Raw genomic sequence first — 16,358 nt, 5'->3', positions numbered from 1 at the left:
GAAAAAACCAGAGGAATAAAAATAGTTAGCGGTATAAACGCGCGAATGTACACACTTGGGGTAATGATTAATTGCAGATTCATAGCGCGAAAACGATCGTAAATTCACGTTACGCGACGTTTAGTAACGCGTCAGTAGTAATGTATATACGGTTAATTAATTAGCCAGGTGATGAAGAAGAAAGTTTTGCCCGAGAGACTCGTATATTTTATTCTGGAATGTTGGCAATCTGTTAGATGTACGTACATGTATATGCGGTCCGAGACGATCAGCTGTCCGCGGTCTTATTGATAACAATGAAACACGTTTCTCGCTTGGCTGTATCGTTAATTTTTATTCCTGTTATGATGCGTCGATGTACGAGATACGGAGCGTTTTTCATAATCTCCGATAACAGAAAAAACCACTTGAAAGCGACAAATTACGTGCGCGTCAGCTATTCTCTACAATTTAAGGACGCGACAAGCTCGATTTGATTCGAGAAGAATCGCTTGTCGCATTGAGCGTGACAATGAATCTAATATTTCTGTTCATTCTGACGTCGCGTCCTTTTGCGATAGTTTGGCAAACGCGATAATCATTAGTGGAGGACTCGCCAGGCTGTTTCAACATAAATGTCAATTCTGTCACTGAGATTAAACGTCAAGTTTAAGCCTAACTTACTGTTAGTGTTAACTGGTTTCAGCGAGCTTTATTCATACAATTTGACAGCAAAGAAACCCTCTCCCGATATTGTACGGCTAGAATTATAAGACGAGTAATTTGACAAGTTCCGAACTTTTTTTTATAGTGACCACACAAGCGCGATCACAAATCCTATCATTACCGAAAATGTGAAGTACTTCTATCACTTGGTAGAGGAAAAAATTGTAAAATAAGATGTGCCAAATTTGTTGGTTTACGAACTCGAAGGTCCGTAATTCTCTCATCGCTCAGAGCTGTTTCTCACGCTACCCACCATAAGGTACAGCTAACAACCTCGGTTTCGTTTTTAATCGAATACCTGAAATTTATTGATATTATCTACAGTACGATGATGAAAATAAGTCGTTAATTGAAATACAGCAGCTCACAGCATCACCTTCGATAAAACAAAGCTCTGCTTTACGCGATACTTTCTTTAGCCAAGCAAGGTAGTAAAACTGGTATAAATGTTTCGATTCTCTTTTTTTCATCTTCCTCTAAGAAAGTGTCGCAATTTTCCTGTCAAATCTGCGCAATTCGTTGATTCCTTCATATTCTGCACGGGATGCGTGCAGGCATAGCAAATACCAAGAGTAAAAAATCTACTGTCCGACGTTTTCAGAAGCTGGCGAGTAAAGGTATACGTTCGTACAGACAGCCTTAGAACTGCAAGGTCAGCCAGTTTTTCTGCACGCGCTTATCGCGCGCGCCAAGACTAGACAAGCGAACGGCCATCACGGGGTTGTTAAGTGTACGTACGGTTAATTATTTTTGCACACGGTAATTGCGGTTTGCCTGGAAACTCGATTATGCAAGCACAACGATTTCCACGTTGAATGAAAACGCGGCTCATCTCGACGGGCAGGTGGGTGTCTGTATCAGCAGCTAGGCAGACGGCTGTTTGCCGGTTGTTTGATATAATCGCCGACTCGGTCGACTGGTCACCACATATCGCATCGCCGGCGCGGCTGTTACATAAGTTGCAATTAATTTCGTAGCCTTGCTATTCAGAGGTTAATAGTTTATTGTCGAACGAGTGGGCAGCTTGGCACGTATGCGATGCTTCTATTCAAACGTAACTTCTGATCCCTGGGAGCGGTTATAATTTTGGCCTGACCACGGTCCTTGAATTACGCACAAGGCACGAGAGAGCCCTTGATTGTCGTACAGACATCCGGATTGACTGGATTCGCCAGATGAGAAAAAAAATTCTAGATTTGATCAAGTTGTAATTACTTTTTAAAGCGTTCCATTTTTCAGATCTGTCAAAATGGTAGGTGTTTTCAATCATTAGATACACTGTACGCAGCTCATCTCCATTTATGTTTTTTTTTTTTAATTCTGAAAAAAATTTCATTGCTTGCAAACGAAATCCCGGCCCATGGTCAAGTTTACACAAGTTTTTGAACAGTAAGAAAGGAACATCCTCTGAAATTTTTGTCGAGAAAAATTATGCAGCTTTTAAGAAATCTCAAAAACTAGCATTCTTTGAGCTTTTACGAGCTTTCAGCGGCCCCAATAACTTTTTGCATGATTTGGCGTTGAAGTTCACTCAAAACTGAAACTTTTTCATATGCAACTTTTTTTTATACAAGCAACGGTTTTCGAGTAATACTTAATTACACTTCGGACGTTTGCGATTTCCGCACATATTATACCGAATGCTAACGTCTAAACGTCGTCGAGTAAAAATGTAAAAAAATCACAAACACTCTCGACAAGTTACAGAAAGTTTTCACGAAATTTAAACAAATTCGAAGAGGGACAGGCTTTTGGGCAGGTCGATCTGACGTGGAAAGCCCCATATGTATCAACCAATACGATACTTTTTACCACACACGCTGTACGACGATTGTTTTTGAAGTTCAAATAAAAATTTCTATTCGCTGCTACCAGATCGTGGAAGTTTATTTGTCAAGGTCCCTGTCTAGTCGGAAAATTGCACTCCGTGCGGGTGATTAATTCATCCTTGCTGTCATCGCAACTACGAAGAAATGATACATTCGTTGGTATCGGGGTGATTGAATAGATGTCACACTGTCGAGTTATCTGTGCCGTCCAGTGAGTATACCGATCATACGGACATGTTGTGTTGAACAGAGGTGGCGAATAGATAAATTTTCTCATTTATTTTCGTGCGTTGCGAAACACCGTGGAATGGCCAAGATGATATCAATGATCGAATGGCAAACAACAGTTATTTATCAACTGGCTGACGGCATTTAGTAATAATATATACGTACAGCGTGAAAAAATAATACAACTAACCTTATACGACGTTTCGCGATGATTCACGAAAATGTAAGATTCTCATGACGTTTGTAACGGAGAAAATTTATCAGCGACACTATCACCTGAGCTTCAAAGTTCAATGTTCTACTCTGCGGTTGCCCTGAACTGTGTTTGCGCTAGTTAAAGGTGTAAAAAAAGATCAGTACACGCTCCGCATTTTTTTTTTACATTTTCAATAACGCTCGCTACTTCTTACAGCCATGGATGTAACGCAATCCATGCTCTGATGTTTCGAGCTAAAATGAAATGGGCGCGTCTGTTTGAGGATTGAGGATAGTCCGTAAGTGCCTTCCACCTATATTTGCATGTGGGCGCACACGCGTATGCCCATGCACACATGCCTACATGTTCAATATTGACATAGCCAAAATGAAAAACTGATTCTTTCCGCGGTAAAATCGATATTACCGAACCGTGCTTCAACCGCATAGCGCACGAATAGAATTCGAAAATATTTGTTGGATGTTATCCGCACGAAGACACGGAATCAGTTGTAAATTGTATCTAATAAATCGGTAAGATTGGGTTTCTTCATGTCCCATTTCCCACCCACGATACATATTTTTTCTCTTTGTCCGTGCGACACTCGAAAAACGACACGTTAACAACAAGATATTTCATTATAAAAATCTCATTATAATCGCTGATAAAAGTAGCGATTTACTATGTATAAACGAATCGCTATCATACCGAGAACCGAAGATAAATGCTATCAGGACGTCACATATTCCATGTGTTATCCGTAAACACGGCAATACGTGAGCAAGATCTTTTTTTAATAAATCGACCTATTTCCTCACGCCTTACTGCAATTGCGATTACCGGTGTAGGTACGCTAGTCTTTCCGCACTCGCTGAATCTCGCCGGTTCCTCTCGCAGGTACAAATTATTTGCAATCTTAAGAAATTAACAGCATTTGCGATAAGTCGCAGGAACGATTAGGACTACTAAGGCCTCGCGATACTAGACGAAGCCTACAGTGTACCTAGGTAGAAAATAAAGTCAGCGTATTTCGAAAATAAACTAATAAAATTTGCCGAAACCTTAATGTTTCCCTGGATTGCGAGAAAAATATTCAAAAAGCACGAGAATTCGTTCTGCAAAACACCGCGTCTTTGCAAGTAGTGGCGCTAGTATCTTACTTATTGTTAATCAGGGTACGTGCTGCAACTCGGTTACCAATAACACCGAGGGTGCTGAGATTTATGGGAGGTGCTAAAGACTTACGGAACGGCAAAGAAGAGTGGTCTAGCCTGTTGCCTGGCGCGAGCCAAAGTTGAAACGCACCCGCTGTGCCTACGGAAGTTGGAAAGCGGCAAGGCGACCTTCATTGTGCCAGAATCTCTTCGGGCAAATCTGGTACTCAAGTCGTACGGAGCCAGCACGGGATATTCCAACATGTTTGCTTCGTTTTTCTTTTCCTCTTTATTCCACACCTTTGATCCTTACGGCCTTGGTATATAAATTACGTAAATTAAGTATATTTAGGGCACATTTCAGGTCGTTGGACTTCCGGCCTTTACCGAAGTCTTCAACGATACGTATCCATTAAATTACGTAAACACACACTGAACTTTTTTTACTTTGTTTTCTTTACAGTGCTCTGGACGCAGCTTCCGAAGCTCACTTATTATACCGGCTAACGCGTATTGCGTTATTAACGTTTTTCCGCTTCCGTTGTGACGATGATACTGCGGCGTAGGCGTCGTGTGATCTGAACAAGTGAAACATTCTCGTCGTCATCCAATTATTCGATTCTCATAGATTAATAAATAGAGCGACTCCCGCTAAGAATACAACTCAGTATCGCATTATCACCGTTGCATGATTTCGATTCTCGAGCCACGACGTTACCTTCGTTATTACGACTTTATTTATCGCCAAGCTCCGAAGCACCAAAGAGCTACCGGCTATTGGAGGGAGTTCCTCCCTCCACCTCACTCGGAGGAACTTTTAGAAACTGTGATGGACCTTTACAGTGGGTTTAAGTGGAGTAATTGGTTCTATGAACGGTCGTACGGCTTTCGGAGTTTGCGTTAATTGAGTTACTTCACGCGTATACGAGTATATCGCACATAAATGATTATATCCGAGCGATACTCGTCAAGTTTTATCTTTTCGAAAGTAAAAAAAATAAAAAAAAACCAAGACGTCAACGGTGAAAATGATCTAAATATTACCACCGTTGCTGATCGCGAGGTTAACAACGCTCAGAAATCACACAGACCCATCTTTGATAACCACATTAAAGGCTCCAACGTTTTGAGCAGAATAAGATAAAGGCAGGAGACACGAGCATTGTTCCGTTCACATCCATAAAGTCCGAAACATAATATTTGCACTACTGTCGATATTTTTAGAACTAAGCGTCGTCACTGCCTTTGCACTTTCATGTACAGCCCCGTGGTCCACGTTATATAGCATCTCGGCATCTGGTTCGTAGACTGGCATTTTTTTCTTTTTCTTCTTTATTTTTCATCATCTTTAACGCCCGAAGCAAGCTAACGCGGAGACTTTACGGAGATGCTGATAGAAAGAAAAACTGAATCCAAAGTTCAAAATCTGTTTAACGACGGTGAACAACGCTGTGCGTGGCGTACACATACCTACGTACCTATCCATAGAAAACAGAGGTTCGTTCGTAATCGATATTTGTTGATCGTAAGGAAACGAACGTGATACTGAGTTGTAAAATATAATAATTACGAGCGCGAGAGATACAGATAGCTGTGTAAGCAACGTAAGAGAGGAAATTTTTTACGAAAGAAGTAATTTTTGGGAGAGATCAAGGGGGTTTGGAGAGTACTGATAGTACGGGGTTTGAAAAAACCCGAGGGAAATTCCTAGTATTGGAGATTCTCTTTCGTACCACGGGCAAACGGATCATCGACAATAATTCCTTTTCCAACATTGCGGGGTACGGGTACAATTTTCGAAAAATTTTACCGTTTCACACGACCCGTGAGAGACTAGCTTCGCAGCGCCGCCTGGTATGGAGACAAATGTACACAAGTAAATGTAACAAAAAGAGTCTGTTCAAACGAAGACTGACATCAAACGAGATACTGAGAAGGCAGCCCGAAGTGTTATGAAACACGATGATACATCGTGTATCTCTTGTTTCAACAATGTCTCGAGCACTCTTTCAGGCTGTTGTTCACGCCTGTAGGAGTACTTTATATTCTTCACCGATGTCAATGGTACGTACAGACACGGCGCATAATTAATTTCCACGCGATACGTTAACACCTGAAAATACAACAACAAAAAAAAAAAAAAACATTTGGCGAAATTTAGTACGCGAACTACGCAGTTCGACTTAATTGCAGGTCTTTTTTCTCACGTCAAACCGGCACGGATATCACAACACAGCTCGTATCACACACATCCCACAAGTAAAAGGACATCCCGCCGGCCATTTGCGGATTTCCCGAGTAATAAAATTTACCAGGAGTAAGTTCGGATCTGTCCTCGTCATCGAGGTAACGGGCCATCGTTCAAGTCGGATGTTCGTCACTCGCGAGCCCACCGAGAACTGACTCCGGCCATGCTGATACAGAACCGCTGAAATGCCAGCACCGCCACGCGAGGTTTTCCTCAATGATCGGTATCTACTTGCATTATCTAGCTACCGAAACCACGTGGAGATAAGCGACCAGAGGTATCTGGTGTAATCAACAAGTTGGTGACACTTGGCTTAAACGTTATTCGACAAATTTATGATACATGCGTTCCCGTTGCAATTCCCCCCTTATTGTAGAATCGAGTTATTACACCGTGAGTATAATCCGTTACACGCCTATTTTCACCAAGAGGTGCACGTATGTCCGGCGTGATAAGCTTGTAACCGAACACAACTTAGTTACCTGCTACTCGATTTCTCAGAGAGGCACGCGATTTCGGAATTACCCATGTTACCTGTTCCCTCCACGGTCCCTACGCTTTCGATGCAATCTCGTTATGAATTCCTTACCGAAACATGCGTGTAATCGATTCACGTCGCTCCTCCTTACGAGTAATAGTCTGTTTTTCTCGCCGAAGATGCTCGCGTCAGTAGCCGCCTCGTCAATTTCGCCTGTCGGAAGTTCCGGTAAAGTATAACTTCGACAACTCGAGAGAAACAGCTCAGCTATAATTTGACACTTTATTTGAATGGAAAAACAGCTGAAACACATTCAGAGGAACTACGTATTTAGTGTTTCTAACCGTCGCAGTATTACAATATTTACTGTAGTGTCTTACGCGATGTTCCATTCGTAATTAATTTTGAAAACGTTTCATCGAGTCGTGATAATGTTTAATGTCCTTAAGCTTTGATCGAATGGCACAATAAACGACGAGTAAAGAAATAGCCTCTAGTTACTAATACGAGATAATTTATACATTTTTGATGCTCGTTTTCTCGGAATCTACCGTAATCCATGTAAAGTCCGCATGATTGAAAATTTTTTCTAATCACGACGACGATCTTTCAATAATTAATTACCCATTCGCGTTGCGGTAACGCTTGTGATATAAGCGAGTAAATATCAGTTTTCAACTCGTTGGTTTCAATTGAAACGAGTACAGCGCGTAGAAGTTGAAGCGTTTTCCTCACTTTGCCTACGCGGTGGCATTACGTCAGGTATCAGGAAGCCTAAGTTTGTATCTACGCCTCATTGAAAATCAAACTTACATTTATTTACGTAATATAATGTATTCGGTAAATCACGTTCGAGAAGAAAGGCTGGAGAGTGAGTATTCGAAATTCACGAGGTGAAATCGTTGAAATTCAAAAACTAACGGCATCGTAATTGCAATAAAATGCAAATCTGATCTACGCAGCATATGCAGCATAACCGCACCAGAAAACGATTGATCAAACAAGTCGATTTTAGGTACTCCAATCATATGCGATTATCACTGAGAGAAGAGTTTTCTTTACTGTTAACAAAATTATATTTGGATAAGGTAAAACAAATGTCTCGTTATTATTATAAATTTTTAGTCGAGCCAAACAATGATCAATAAAAATTTGTTAATAGATGACAAATCATATCTGGATCAACTAAAATCTGACAATAATAACGAAACATTTATTTCGTCAAATATATAATACATAACTTCGTTAACGGTAAATAAACTCTTTTTCCACCTCCGTGTATCCGATGCACCGATCAAGCTGGCAGTTGCGTGCCTTCCAGTTGTTAACGGTGTTTATCACTTGAACGGCTTCAGGGCCAACGGATTTGTGTCAAGAACTACCCCTTTGCGCCATGAATTCACGATTCGAAGCTCCCCGAGTGTTATGCTCCCCCAATACCACCATGAATATGTGCATAATTAAACAACAGTTCGAAAACTTATTTTCACACCCAAAGCTTCCGGGTAGTAGACAAATACGGTCGTAGGCGCGATGTATTCTCCGTAAACAAAACCAAGTTCGAACAATATGTTTCAGTGTCAAAGCCGACAGCGAAAACCTGCAGGATGCGAATAACGTTGCAATGAGAGAACCGGCGTCCTCGTTGCACAAAATTAAACCCCGAAATAGGATCGGATTGATAGTAGCTTTTACAGGTGCAGCACGGCAGCAGAGCGAGACCTTGCACTCGTCGAAGTACTTACCTTATACCTAGATCAGAGAGAGTTTACCTTGCCGGCACGCCACGTTGTAAACCCCTAACCTTATTGGCGGAGCCTCTAAGCCCGTTAGAGCTGTTAGGCGTTGAAATATAGCGGCAAAAATTGGAGCGGCGTTTATCAGTTTTAAAGTTCGAACGCTCGTCTTAACGATAATATCCCAGGGAACGTGATAACCGTGGCTCGGTGTCCTGCAATAACGCGCTGGCCCATCGAAGGCGTAATCCGCAGGCGATTGGGAGAATTAACGTTGGGATCGACGATTTTCATCGTTTAATTCGATTGAACAGCGGTATAATGTTTCACTGCGGTGTGTAAAAAAGCCGCTTCCACTTTTGGAATTTTCATGTACGTACGTATGTGCGTACAAATTCGGTACGATTGTGCGGTGAGGATTTTCACTTTCCAATATCTGCGTTGCCTTGGTCGATTTCGATGTCGACGTATATACGAGTATCTCCAAATTTCAAAGTTCACGTATTCACGATTTTGTTTCAAAGTTCTGTTTAAAACTCATTTTCTATAAAATAATGGCACAAAAGGTGTGGGAAAAAAAGTTGGAAAACATCGTGAGTGTGTTTCAGAACTGGAGGTACTATTTAAAAAATCAGTAATCAAATCGGAGATGCGGTATGTATTACAATAGATTTTTAACAGGTGTGAAAATAGAAAAAGGAGCGATTAAAATACTGTTACAAAGCGTGGAATCACCCGTCTTACCCCCCTTTTAATGATCTAGTAGTCATCGTAGATAAAAGAAGTTTACAAACCTCTTATGTCTTTAAAACGAATAAGGTTGCTGCGTCAACCAACATTATTGTAAAAACAGTCTTGTTTCAGACTTTAAACTAGAAACACATTCTCTGCTGTTAAAGCTTTTTCACGACATTTTGTTTGCGCCTTCAATTTGTCTCATTAAATAAGCTCGCGAATCCTTATTAATTTTTGCAACGTCACAGAACGTTACGATACATAAAAAAAAAAAAAAAAGAACGAAACAAGGTCCCACTCTGAATCTTGCATGAAAATGTTTCAGTTCGGTAACCAAATGCTTTATTTCCTGTTTCATAAAAATCAATTCGGGTGTTTTTGAGGCGGGCTTAAAAAATCATAGGGTAAAGACAAGTGATTGAAAAAACTTGAGGAAAGTCTTGGAAGCTTTTCAGGGGTCGTACCAACGTAGAAAAAATCCTTTCTAAAATTAAAAATGTCACGGTCAACCGTTTAGCAAGTGTTGACGTGGAAAGCTCCGTACGAAAACGTCGAAATCGACCAGGACGCCCCCTTAAGGCATTCGGTCGGCTTCTTCCGCCGCTGTATACCATGGTTGAATTAATCTCGGCAAAGTACTCGAGTCTCTCCAACTTGCTCAAAGATCGGATTATCCGAGCGGCGTATTAAGCCCGAGGTTATGAATTTTGACTGGCTGTCTCGGCCGCTGTGTCGGTTGGTTCTTTGTATCTCGACTTTGTTTGCATTCGTGGGCTGGGCTGATGCTCGGATGACTATTATTACTTTCCGAGTTCATCACACTCGGGCGCCAGTAAAAAAGTACAGAGAATTCCAGAGCCGTATTTAATTGGGTATACACGTCATCGCGAAAAACAAGTCAGGGTACTTTGTGTACGTGTGTTCGTTCGTCTTTTACTTGCGCTCGAGAAAAAGACGAGAAAATTTTAACTAGTTTTCAACAACTTCACGCTTTAAGGTGTAAAAAACTTTTACACGAACATGTGATAAGTAATAAGCAGTAGTATAAGCTATATTGCTGCCTTGCGCTGTAAATTCTAGGATCAAATAAAATTTACAAACGTACAGCTACACTAAACTATTTCTAACAATTTTCACAAATATTTACAACTTTCTTTTTTTATTTCAACAGTATTCTTACGAGAACAAGGATTTTTTGGCTCTGATCTTTTGTTCGTTCTGGTCCCGAAAGTGTTATCTGTTAATTTATTGCAGACAAGGTTTGCCGAGTATATTTGCATGGTAATTAATATGTTGTCGCAAAGTATTTGGAAACATAAATCATCGGTATTAACGTAAAGGCGCATCCTGATACCCTAAACTCTCTGAGTTATGGGGGTAAACAAATCGAATGAAATAAACGATGAAAATTTGTTCACCGAGCGAGGAATTGCGAATGGCAAAAGTTAAATACGTGCAAAATATCGCCACTCGCCGCTCACTAGGACTTTGACGTATTGTCCGGTCAGTTTGGAATTTATTTTCACGTACCTACATGAACTGGTTGGATAATTGCCGAATAATTAAATCTCACGTAGACCAAATCTGTGTAATCAAACGGGGTTAATTGCAACTAGTACCGGGTCGGATTTTAGCCAGATAATGGTAAAACACGCACCCTGTTAGTCACTTCAGCGGGGAGTCGTATGTCGGTATGGGTTTAATAGCTTTCAGTCAAGTGTTACCAGAAGTCGATTGAAATTGAAAAGATGTCTGTGATAATCATCGATGCATTGACCCGAGCGAGGATTAATTTGCAATTAAAATTTTAATCACCCGACTCTACGCATTATTTAAATGACCGTTGAGTGTAATTGTGTCAGAATCAACGTGACGTCAGCGGGTTTAATTCGTTCTCTCCTCCCCGTTACGCAAGAGATTCGTGGGCGAAAGTAAAAGGCTTCGCAGCTGAATATACTTCTTTGAATACCGCATGTATAATAAATTCTAAAGTTTGATCTTTCAGGCGCAGACGATGATTCTTCTAGTAATAAAAATTCGAAACTATAATGTAAAACGGCGTTTGTCTAAATATTCATCAGTCTCTCGTCATTCGGCAGGCGGTTACACATCGTACCATAGAATATATTCCACTTCAAAAGTTAAAGAAATTGAAAAACTGTCCCGCGGCTTGGAAATTCAATTACACAGGTAAATACGTCGAGTCGAAAGCAGCGCGTTACTCAATAAAAAGTTCGAACAATACTTTTGAGTTGTTCTCAAATTCAGAGTGCTGCCAACTTTTAATGTCAACCAACAAATTGTGGGTTGGCCGGCGTTTAGCGAATGCCATTTTACTTTCTTTTTTTTTTTTTTTTTATACCGACAAAGACCAGAATATTCTTGCGTTTTTTACAACCAGCAGAAGTATACAACCGCAACGAATTCATCTCCCTGCCGAGAATAGAACACACGGTAGGAGACATCGATGTACGTATAAGACAGAATCTCTGTTTTCGTGGAATCTGTCTTATCACCCACGAATCGACCACTACGTACCATTAACCATAGTTTTCACGCGACAATTTGTCGGATAGTTATACAGAGCTGTGTCAGAAGCCTCAGGTATTTACGAAACGGCTGATATAACAGCGACCTCGACTGTAATTGAGATTATTCCCGGATTATCAGGCAGTTTTATCTTCTATTTTTTCATCTTATCGCCAACAGCTGACGCTAATCCAAGTATTTCGCTGTGTCACCTACAAACACCAATAAAAGTCAAGACTACCGATGCAACGATCGTTTTAAACTTCAAATTTCTTCACTCAACTCGCCCGCAGCGTACGTATAAGGTACCTACTAATTTATAGAATTTGTTTTAATCAGTTTTCTCTTTTATGTGCAACCGCAATACATTCGGTAAGACGATCAACGAATGTACTTGTGAGGGCGATGCCGATCGCCCAAATTACATGTCTAATGGTCCTAATAAGCTGCAGGATATTCATGACCGTTCAGATGTTCATTAAACGAGCAATACTCACCTCCTCTTTCGATCCACGTAATATCGTCGCGAGTGTCGACCACGGGTGTGACGGCGACCCGCAGGAAGACTGACCGACGTTTCCCGCGAGTCCCGACGAGCGTCCTTAGCGAGGGATTCGCGTCGACTCATTCCGTCATTTTCGATATCACCGGGCACTCCATTCTCATGGGTCTTGAGCAGTGTCCAAAGAAGAAACGATACCGTGATCATACTGATCACTGATTTTCCACAAGTCTTTAATCAGGGCATTACACTCGGTGTTTATTCGGTATTTCGAAACGCACACGATTCACCAATATTAAACATGATCAATTTGCACTTGATTAACCCGCGTAGTCAGTTTACACTAAATACGTGTTTCCCTGCCCGACGACCGCAGTGATTATAAAACGGTGGCGATTATCTCGAAGAACATCGTGATGGTGACTAAAATTTGAGAACAATGAGCTGGAGATATTCCAAGGAGGAGAGTTCGTGTCGTGTACTACAAGAATGACCGACGCCGAGCGACGGTGCGTAAAGGTTGATCCTGAATAAATTAATGCGCGAGACGAAGCTCGAGTTCGTAATTACGACGACGGTGTCGATGAGTGGACAGCTTGTACCTTCGTTGAAAACTTATAAGAAATATAAAAAATAAAAGTGACTTGAGATAAAAAAAAAAAACTCGAACAAGTACAGTACACAAGCGAAGACGGGTGTATCGTTACGAGCTGCACGGCATCGACGTATAAAATTTTATTTCCGTATAAAAGTTCGTAACGGTGAGCGAAAACGCGCAGGAAACTGTAATCGTGTAGGTAGTTTATTACAACTCTGATAAGCTCGGTGGAGACGGCCGTCCATTTTTAGTATATTGTATTGTTTCACGATGTCCGGTGACATAAATCATGACCAATCTGACGCAGTCAAGTCGGCTTCTTTATTTGACAGACAAAGAAAGTTATTTATGGTGGAAGTATGACGGACATCTCTATAATCTTAATCGCTTAGTTACGATAGTTGATATTCGAAGACGAAGATGGGCAGCATGCAGAAGTGATAAAGTTGAGTGGCTTAGACCGTAATTTGCTAGAACGAGAGTTATAGTTTATGCCGATGACAAAATCGAACAAAGGGAAAGAAGTAAAACTTTTCTAAGAGTTCCACGTCGGATCGCCCAAGTGATACGAGAGGCCGAAAGGCCCCCGAGGAAATCGAAAAATTTTTCAAACTTGAGGGGGTAACGTCAGTTTCATTTGCTAAGGTTTACGGGTATGTACTAGTGTTGTACGATTTAGCCGGATTAGTCGCTCAAGACAGTTGACCGGGCTAATTAGCTCAAACTTTGCCGGTCAAATTGGTTAGCCAGGTAACAAACTTGACATAAAAGTGTTACAAAATCAACAAGCAAATGAATTTTTGACTTTTGAGATTTGAACTTGCAACTGGTTGCAATAAGTTTTAATATATTCACATTACAGAATTATTGTCATCCAATTGTCCAAGGTGCCTGAAAAATTGATCAATCAATAATAATCAGCCAAGCTAAGAATAAAAATTAACGTCTGTCAAATCGTGAGACTTGTTTTTGGTCAACTTTCCAAAATCACTTACCAAGCTCCGCATATTTTCGAATAACTTAATGCGTATTATTTCCCAACCGTAGTCAGTAATATTAAAATTGGATTCGCACAAAAACTTCTCTATTCCTAAGTGCTAAACACGGTTATTTATGAGGTATTTTAGTTAAAATTTCGAATCCAAAAGGTGAAACATTCATTTGCTTGTTGATTTTCTGAATTTTTAGGCTCAGCCGGTTAAAATTAACTGATTATCTATTCCTGGCCGGCCTAGCCGATTTACCGGTCAACTATTTTGGCCGGCAAATTACTTTAGCCAGCTAACTTTCAGCTAATGAGGCTGAATCGTACAGCACTAGTACGCACCTACATACTAGCTATCTGTCGTTTTAATTGAATTTGGGACTAGTTAACCGTGGTTACCGTGAAAATTTCACTAAAATTAATTGCAATTTCGTAGAAAAATTTATTTTTTCGAAAGCCGGAATGAGAATAATCGATTCCACGAGTGATTCTCCAGGGTCGCATTTTTCGTTTCGAATTCCAACAGCACGAAATATTTATCGAGAACGTGAAAAGTCAAATCTCTTCCACAAAATGCAGAGGATATTATCTAAATCCAGTGGGAACTACAGGGTAGATCGAGCATCGCGTGAGGTTCACCATAAAACATGGTTATACGATTTGGAAAACTGGAAGTCCGTGATAAACTGGCGAAGAGAAGCTGCGGTCGCGATTCGTCCTCTGGCAACAATTTTGGCATAAATATAAAAATGCAGACGATAAACGGTGGGTTATTAACTTTGATGTACACGGAACATTGGCCAGAGCTCCAACAACGAGGTCAAAGTATCACGGTGGGCCAAAATTTATAGCGTGAAAAACAAAAATGATAATAATAGTAATAATAAAAAAACGTCCGTTAATTCATTCAGGTTTACAGCTTCCACGTTTGGCCGCATTTGTGGCAAATAAAACAGAATTTAGTACGAAACTTGGGCCGGCGATATTCCGCGTGGATAAGCTACAACGCGTTAATTGGAACGATTTCAAATTACGAAAACAGTAGACGCACGTTTTAATATCGCCTAATAATTGTTTGGTTGTTGGTTTTATGCATATTTTTTTTCTTCTGTTTTATTCCTATTTCTATTTCTTCCAAAAACAACCGATGAATGCTTGATCAGGAGCGTAGGTACGAAACGAGGCACATACCTATGGCGCGTATAATCAGTGCTAAACAAATATCGCTGATAAACGAACAGCGAACAAAGAGCGACTTCGTCGTATGCGATATGATTATAGCAGGGGACAGAACGCGACGCGGATCTTTTAAAATTGATTACGTACCTTTTTCGAAATGAAATTGTTGCGAAATATTTATACGGTTAAAGATGTAAGTACCGTGGCATGGGGGTGTAACGACACGGCGATAAGTTGATCAGATTTGATTTATTTCGATTCACAGCTCATTTACGGGGCAGCTTCGGTAGCCGGGCAATAGAACCAACGCGTATAACATGTAGTCCTGTCAAAATGGAGGTCAGCTTTTAAATAATCATTTGTTTAAACCGACGCGTCTTAGTTACCCGAGATACGCGGACTGCGGGTGTCGGTTCGGATAACCGGATCGGAGATGACGTCTTGTTTCAGTCATCGTGAGATATTTCTTACCGATAGTGCCACCACGTTCTGACATTATCGATGCATAAATTATAAGGCATAACCAAAGATTCAAGCCTTCCGATCCCGGCGACTAATAAAACCGCATGTCACAACTGTATCGGTACAATTCATGCGCCTGTTCTTGTGTTCCGATTTATTAACACTTGCCTACCATTTTGTGTCACTTGTTCGTAACATCAGGTCGGAAGTTTCGCTCCCACACTCGACAAGACGATTCATGCAGCTCGTGTTTTGGCTAATTGCAAAGGCGATTTCCCTGAACACGCGTATTTCGAAGCCGTATCAAGCATATGAATAAACTGAAAAAAGGTCGGCTCAATAATCTTGTGTCCGAAGCAGTGACGTACGTAACTCTTCTAAGCTTGGCTTCTAATATGAAAGATCTTTGCTCTTCCAGAGAGACCCTAAGGGCTTGCCTTGTTAGCGTGAGACGAAGTGACGATATCACGTTGCAACGCGATATGATATATAATATGAGAAGTAAATATGAAGTATATGTGATCGAGCACACCGTGGTTTGACAGAGTGCAGTTCACTGCGTCGAGACAGTTCTGAGAAGTAGCTATCATTAGCTGCTCGCAATGCATCGGAAAAATCAACCGCGATTGCGAAAGCATTTTCATCTTTCTAATACGTGACTGTGATTCGCCGGTTTTTCCAGCCAAACAACGTTATACTCGAAAGAAAAGATACGACGTGAAAGAATTGAAAAATTATTCACTAAGCGTGTATCAAAAGTCGGCTGGTAGAACTTGAGGATTTTTTTTACCGGT

The 16,358-nt window shown here is 40.8% G+C and overlaps 1 protein-coding gene across 14 annotated transcripts in view; it reads right to left on the bottom strand.

The window, feature by feature from the left end:
* Positions 1-16,358, bottom strand: part of LOC124303627 (cAMP-specific 3',5'-cyclic phosphodiesterase) — a 276,613-nt gene that overhangs the window by 70,561 nt on the left and 189,694 nt on the right. For 2 of the 14 annotated variants that reach the window (XM_046761075.1, XM_046761076.1), the window contains exon 2: positions 12,336-12,763. The exons of 10 other annotated variants lie outside the window; for them this stretch is intronic. In XM_046761075.1, coding sequence (XP_046617031.1) covers positions 12,336-12,547 — 212 coding nt within the window. In that variant the 5' untranslated portion in view covers positions 12,548-12,763. Of the gene's footprint in view, positions 1-4,203; positions 4,799-5,922; positions 6,226-12,335; positions 12,764-16,358 lie in introns of those variants that run through there. 2 more of the 14 variants (XM_046761077.1, XM_046761079.1) reach the window with 2 other exon arrangements.

This window comes from Neodiprion virginianus, chromosome 4 (genome assembly GCF_021901495.1).
Source record: "Neodiprion virginianus isolate iyNeoVirg1 chromosome 4, iyNeoVirg1.1, whole genome shotgun sequence".
NCBI lineage: Eukaryota > Metazoa > Arthropoda > Insecta > Hymenoptera > Diprionidae > Neodiprion > Neodiprion virginianus.
This window is presented reverse-complemented; position numbering and strand designations above follow the sequence as displayed.